At 25.1% G+C, this 7,041-nt stretch overlaps 2 protein-coding genes across 2 annotated transcripts; one reads left to right on the top strand and one right to left on the bottom strand.

The window, feature by feature from the left end:
- Positions 1-874: 874 nt before the first annotated feature.
- Positions 875-2,055, bottom strand: OCT59_002159 (uncharacterized protein; the record flags this gene model as incomplete). Its single annotated transcript, XM_025309743.1, has 6 exons — positions 875-949; positions 1,024-1,145; positions 1,216-1,652; positions 1,769-1,796; positions 1,907-1,980; positions 2,051-2,055. The coding sequence occupies 6 exons, from the start codon at positions 2,053-2,055 to the stop codon at positions 875-877; spliced, it is 741 nt and encodes a 246-aa protein (XP_025189931.1).
- A 2,511-nt stretch (positions 2,056-4,566) lies between these two features.
- OCT59_002158 (uncharacterized protein) lies at positions 4,567-5,627 on the top strand. Its single transcript, XM_025329877.2, has one exon. It carries the CDS (start codon positions 4,966-4,968, stop codon positions 5,506-5,508), a length of 543 nt encoding a protein of 180 aa, XP_025189932.2. The 5' UTR covers positions 4,567-4,965; the 3' UTR covers positions 5,509-5,627.
- The last annotated feature ends 1,414 nt before the right edge of the window (positions 5,628-7,041 follow it).

The raw sequence follows: 7,041 nt of genomic DNA, 5'->3' as shown, positions 1-7,041 counted from the left end.
AAGTTTTCTAAGTTTTTGTTGTTTATGTTTTTTATAATGCGAGATTGAGTTAAATCATTTTATGTGCGGTACAATGTTCAAAATGTTTAGAGAATCGACTTAAATTCAAAAAAAAATATCTAAATTGAAAGTTCTTAGTGAAAATTAGGTTTTATTTTTATCGAAAAATAAATAAATAAATAAATAAATTTCGGAAAAAAAAATTTTTTTTTGTCCAAAAAAATGAGTCGTAACTCGTGATTATAAACTTACAATTAAATTTCTTTTTTAACAATGATTTATTTATAGAGTAATAAAGTTTAATTTGGTAATAAATTTATATTTTAAATAGTATCGCCAGATAATATATTTATAGACATTATCTAGAATTTTTAATTTTGCAGATAGATTAAGCTTCACTAATTACATAAGACATCAATTTATGTTACTCCTAAATTCTGTTGTCCTCTGTCTCTCACGTGGTTTACTTTTTTTTGACATACAGATTTCGCAAATTTTGTTGATAATAAGACAAAGACGACTACTTCTACTTAAATTAACTATAACGTGGAACAGATTGGTTCGTCCCAACGAGATTTTAATCAAAAACTATAATAGATTATATGCATGGTCACATGGATCTTATCCACAAAGAGATTACGCAGTAAACCATTAACTTTGTTAGATTCTGTTATACATTTCTCAGTATCTCATAAATTTCATATTATATCAAATGTTAGTAAAGTTTAACAAGATTATATGTTAATTAAAATAAAAACTTATTTACAAATAAAAAAAAACAAAATAAATACGGTACATTATAATTCATTGCGAGAAATAAATTTTTTATAAAAAAAAGAAAATATATACATATGTTTTATTCGCCATCAAAAAATTAATTAGCACGATGAATCTTTTCATATTCGTTAAATAGATCAATCGTGTATTTTATGTTGTACTTATTTGCTGACTAAAATAATAAAATTCAAAATTATTTTATTTCTTTAAATATTATAAATATTAATAAAATGTTTGAATATTGACCTTGATAATATCATCTTTAATTCCTTGTGGTAAAGAATCCAAATATTTCAAATCACCTTTAGTATTTGAAATTGAATCACTTCTATGATTATATTCAACAAGGAACGCAGGAAAAGCCACAACTAATATTATAAATAAAAAAAAATAATTAAGACCAAAGCAATTTACCAGTAAATAATTTACAGTACTTACAATCAGCAGGAAGATTTTGTAAAGTTTTAAAATCCACATCAAATAATCCAAAACTTATTTTATTACCCAAAAGATCTTTTCCAATATCTTTTAATTGATTAAGTTTATAAATATCTTGAAGTAAATTATTTATATTTTTGTCAACTTCCTTTATTTTAATTTGATTTTCAACATATTTATTTTGAGATTCCTTAAATTTTTTTTCGTTCCTCTTATTATAATCAAGATCCCTTTCAATATTACTTTCAACAATTTTTAATTCTTTCAACTGATTTTGTAAATTTTCTATTTCTTCATTATAAATTGATTTTCGATATTTTGAAATATATTTATCCCACTCTAAATAATATTCTTCATTCTTTAAACTTAAGAGGCTATTCCTTTTTTTATCAAAATTCGGTTCATATTTAACTTTGGGATTCCCAAATTTATAATCACTATAAATGAAATTAACAAAATATATTATTAATATTAAATAAATTTTATCATATGTTGAATTACTTTTAACGATAGTAATTGCGATATACGGTATTAATTATTATTAAAAACATACCTAGTATTGTTCCCTTTTTTTGCTCTTTCTAAAAAAAAGGAAATAAAGAATTTTGAGTAATCATCATATATATTTTAATGCAAAAAGAAAAAATTATAAACGTGGGAATATTTTTTATTAAATTTATAAGTATTTTACCATAAAAATCAATGCAAATAAAGTCATCCTCTTCAAAAGTCTCAATTATAGTCCATTCGGTTTTTTTGTTATTACTATATAAGAAAAGAATTAACATTAACAAAATTTCCTTAGATAAAAAAAAATGTAAAATTATGTATTTACCTCATTTTTAAAGAAAAGGTGATTGTTGTGAAAAAATGAATAGAGATGACATAATTTATTACATATTTAAAAATCATGTGTTGAAAGTCATTTGATCAGAATGTAGATCCGCGGAGTATAGTACCAGAAATAGTGCGCACCTTGATTATTCGATTGGAAATGACATGTCATATTTTAATAGGGTTTTTTAGCTGTGTGTAACATTTGCCAAACAATGCGGTTAGCTAAATAATATAATATATAAAGATTAGTAAATATTTTATTAATATTAAGTTAAAATAATTACTTTGTTATTGAATATGAAATTTCTTTCAAAAATAATGACAAATTTACGAATTGCAAAAAACTTTCCTATACATATTCAATATGTGTTCAAAATTTCATGCTTAATCAAAGGTAAAAAGATTTCAAAATAATATTTTGTGTAAATATTTTTTTTTTATTCCAATTTGAAAGGTATCAAAAAGTATAATTAATTAATAATTTTTGGATAATCTCAAACAAATATGTACTTTGACTTACTAATCATATAAAATTATTCCTAATTAACAATTAAACTAACAGATAAATGTAATTTTAGTCGGTTATAAAATATTTGTTAATGTTCTATCTCAATACAATGTAGAAATATAATGAAATAAATTTCTAAACATTTTTAGTCTTAATTTTCTTTGGTTCACATAATCTTGTATAAATTTGGTACGCCCTGAGCATTATTATAAAAGACTAATTGTTTGATCAAGATTTTCTTTGATTAATTTTACTTCCTCATCTCCCGCATTGTTCGGGTGATGCGTTGAACTCATAATTTTGCGCCGATCTCTTGTTTACAGTTTAATTATTCCGAATTGTGTTTGGCCAAGGATCTGCAAATTTTGTTAAGGCATTAATAACGATTTATGTCAATTCTTAGATGATCTACTAGTAGGAACAATCGGGAATAATAATATAAACTTGATGTCACTCGATTGAGGGAAAGTTCCGTCCAAGTTTGTTCAATTATGCAAAAAAAATGCAGTGTGACAATGTGATCATCGAGGGCGTACTTCATGAGAATTTTTTAAGATATAAAATTCTGTAAAAAGAATATTGATTACTAATTGTTTTAAAAAAAAAATTCTTTTTCTTTATTGAAAAAATATGTTGACTATTTTAAAATAATTGGTACAAAAACCTGTGAAACATACAAATAAACGAATAAAGGCTTTCAAAATATTTTACAATGAATTTTCACACAGCAACAATCGACAACAACGACGAAAAAAAGCTTTATTAACCAGATTTATTTGATTCTAACAGATTCAAATATTTTCATATACTTTATTAATAAGCCTAAAAAAGTATTACACTTTTAGGAATTCCGATGTATGTTGGCGTTTCAGAATCGGTCATCTGTTCATTTTTGTTTAGAATAAACCTTTTTTTTTCCCCCTTTTTTTTTTGAAAAAAAAAAATAAAGAACTTAAATAAGGTGTCTTTTCAAAGGAAAATAGTCAATATGGACAAATTTAGGTAAGTTTTGATTTTTTTTTCTTAACAAAAGAATACAAATCTTTTTTTTAAAAAAAATAAAATATGAAAATTGTACACACGTTTTTGAAATAATAATACTGTAATATTCAAACGACCGGAAATCGCATAGTAGATCTTGACTTTTGTGGATAAGTTTTTTAGATACTGGCTGACATTACTCATTTTCATCAGGGCTGGATTTAAGTTACAGTGCCGATCAATTTATAATTATCGGCTAGATGAGTCAAAACCTCGTATGAACAATACTGCAATAGGAAATATTGATATTAATTCAACAATTATTACACACGAACATGCTGAATTAATCTCATAATGGATTGAGAGATTAGAAATTACTGACCAATTAACTTCTTCATTGAATTCGAATTATCATTTCGCAAATTTTGACCGAGTTATAACGATAATACGTTGACCTTTCGGGATCCTAACTTGATTTATTATGAAAACTTGTCGAACATTAGCAAAAGCAAGATTTATTATACTGCAGAAAGTTTCATTCACGCATTTTATATATTACAATATTAACTAGAAAAATAATATAAAGTGGATTTCGATATTCATTTTATAATCCATTACAAAAAATTCGGTATAACGAAAATATAATGTGAATTATAATTATACGGCTGTACTCCTATGTGAATAAATTGGTTGAGTGCGGATAAATCTGTTAATTAAAAGTCGTAATATCTAAAGAATTCCGATACGTTAAAAAAATTTTTTTCTATCCTTGAATCAGTTATATCGTTAAATCGCATGAATAAAACTATTTAATATAATATACAGTATCATGCATTTTTCGCAAATAAATTTGGCGTATTTATTTAATAATGTAATGAAAAAGATAAAAAAGGATGTCATTTAATCTATTAATAAAAATTTTGCGACACCGCCTTTACGCCCAAATTAACCTTATATAAAGGCTTAGAAAAATTCTTACAGAAACGAAAAAAAAAATTTATTTTTTTTTTTTACAAAAAAAAGAAAGAAACAAACCAACCACATTCATACAAAAATTTATTCTCGTAATTCTTCCTCATTCTATCCATCAATTCTCTAATATTCTTCAACCGATCTCTACCATCTGTTTCATCTCTTAATCTTATTAATTGATTACATTAATTTACAATAAAATACAATCATTCTCTAAATTACCCAAGCAATAGTTATATCATCACATATGATTTTCTATTTCTCATAATACAGCATTTTCACACTCCTCTTATCTAGAGGTCGGAACCGATCAAAAAATAAAACTAATTTTGAAACCTATGATATTCACATACAGTATAGTTTAGATAATTTTAATCGATTAACTCCAACCTCCACAAATATATAACTTACTAAATAACTATTGTATTATATTCTTTTTCCAAATACGTAGTATGCAGCCAATAACTCCAAGTCTAGCTTTCTTTTATAACCCACCGGGTTTTCTCGTTAATTACCATATTACCTGTGAAGAAGTACCAATGTCCTTCGAACTTGTATATCAATTAACAAATGATACCGATGACAACGACCAAACTTATAATTATGTTCAATCTAAAAGTTATGCATTTTATCATAGTCAAATTGATTCGAAAAAAATTTATCGAATAACTTGTGAGTTGGCCTCAGCCCAATTTTTAAATAAAAGATTTTATAATATAGATTATAACCAGCAGAGTCTTCAGCAACATCAGCAACAGGAAATTTCTCCACTACACTTCAAACTTCACTTGAAGCAATTATTAACTAATTACTTGGCACCTAAAGAAATTTATAAACAAAATTTGTATAGAAATATGATGCAAGATAATTTTAATGAAGAAGTCATGGATGGTACTCCTTCTTTTCGAAATGCTAGTGACGATTATACTCAAGATTATGAGAATAGTCTGGTATTATTAAACCTTAACAACGAAAATATTCAACAAGGAGTTTAAGGGTTTATTATTTTTCATTTTTTATAAAATGCATTAGTCATTTAGTTAGTATTATTTTTGTATATACGATGCTGTATTATTTATAAAAATTTATAACATTAAATAAATGTTATTATATTAACCTTTTGTCTTAAATATGAAAATAATGAATACGAATATATCGTTAATTATAGCATCTCGATCATTTTGTTCAAAAGTTACACGTGAATGTTGTTAATGGTAAATCTTTACAATTAAAAATATTAATGAATTTAAATAATTTAATAATTTTAATCATGTTACAGATTATTTACAGAAGTGGTTGGTGCGAAGCACTAGTAAACTTTTAAATTAATTCAATATATATATATATATATATACTGTATATACGCAGTATATATAAATTTTTCTTGAAATTTATTCGAATATTTCTGTTACAGTATTTCATGCTAACATGATCGGTAAAACATCAAAACCAACCGAATAATTTTCATGATTTTCCGTGAATAACGAACCAACATTTTCTATAGGTTGAAATATTAAGCTCCAGGGCGGCTTTGGCTTTAAGGATACCCTTTTTAGTACGAAGTTTATTTTTTTCTTTATTTGTTTCTTTTGTTTTCGGCAGAATAGTTGAACGGTACTTACGGGAAAAAGACTAATGATAGACTTTTTTATAGGTTGCACGTCCGCAGGCACGTGATTATGTGCAATGATTTCTGCGAACTTGCGATATCTCCTATATACTAGAAAAATCAGGTGATAGTCAGGTGATGGGTGATGATTCGGAAAGATTAATTATTGTCGTTTTTAGGAAGGAGGAGGTTTTATTTTGTTAAATTAATTACGTATTTTATTATTATTATTTGTTTTATTGTTATTTTTATATTTGTAATATACATAATTAGCAGAACTAGTTTTATTTAAATATATGACGATTCGAGATCTAGATCTCCTTCGATCTTAGATGAATTTTTTTTATAAGTAGCCTCTTGTAACGATAGAAAAAAAAAGTGACCTATAATTCATTAATAAAACCGATATTTACCGATTGTTCTCTAAATTTCCTTTAAGTACCATTCGTATATCTGACTCAAATTTATCCTTTCCCAAAGATCCTTGTATTATTAACCAGTTTGTGTATATTTTCGTTAGGAATTGGTCTCTACAGACGCGCCAAGAGAAGTACTAAATATAAATAATTTTTTCAAATAATTTATATTACAACACCACACCTGAAAAAAATTATAAAATAATTATACAAAAAAGAAATTAAAAGAATTAAATTAGATATTTGGATGTTCAAATTTATAAGTTAGCATCAGAATACCAGGCTAACTTTATTCTTAAATAATATAATTCGAAATTGTTTCCTGAACGTGTTTCAAATATATATCTTAAATATATATTAAATTGTCGTTTACATTTAATTAGGTTTGGTTACTTCGGAAGCGATAATAACGACTGGTTTGGTAGTAAGTATTGCGTTGATATATCTTTGATTCATTTTAATTAGTTTTAAGTTTGTGTTTTGAAGAATTCTTTTTGAAATTT

Source organism: Rhizophagus irregularis, chromosome 10, assembly GCF_026210795.1.
Source record: "Rhizophagus irregularis chromosome 10, complete sequence".
Lineage (NCBI taxonomy): Eukaryota > Fungi > Glomeromycota > Glomeromycetes > Glomerales > Glomeraceae > Rhizophagus > Rhizophagus irregularis.
This window is presented reverse-complemented; position numbering and strand designations above follow the sequence as displayed.

Excerpts from the sequence above, each read along its gene's own strand:
- OCT59_002158 (XM_025329877.2), top strand. The coding sequence starts at position 4,966 with ATGCAGCCAATAACTCCAAGTCTAGCTTTCTTTTATAACCCACCGGGT.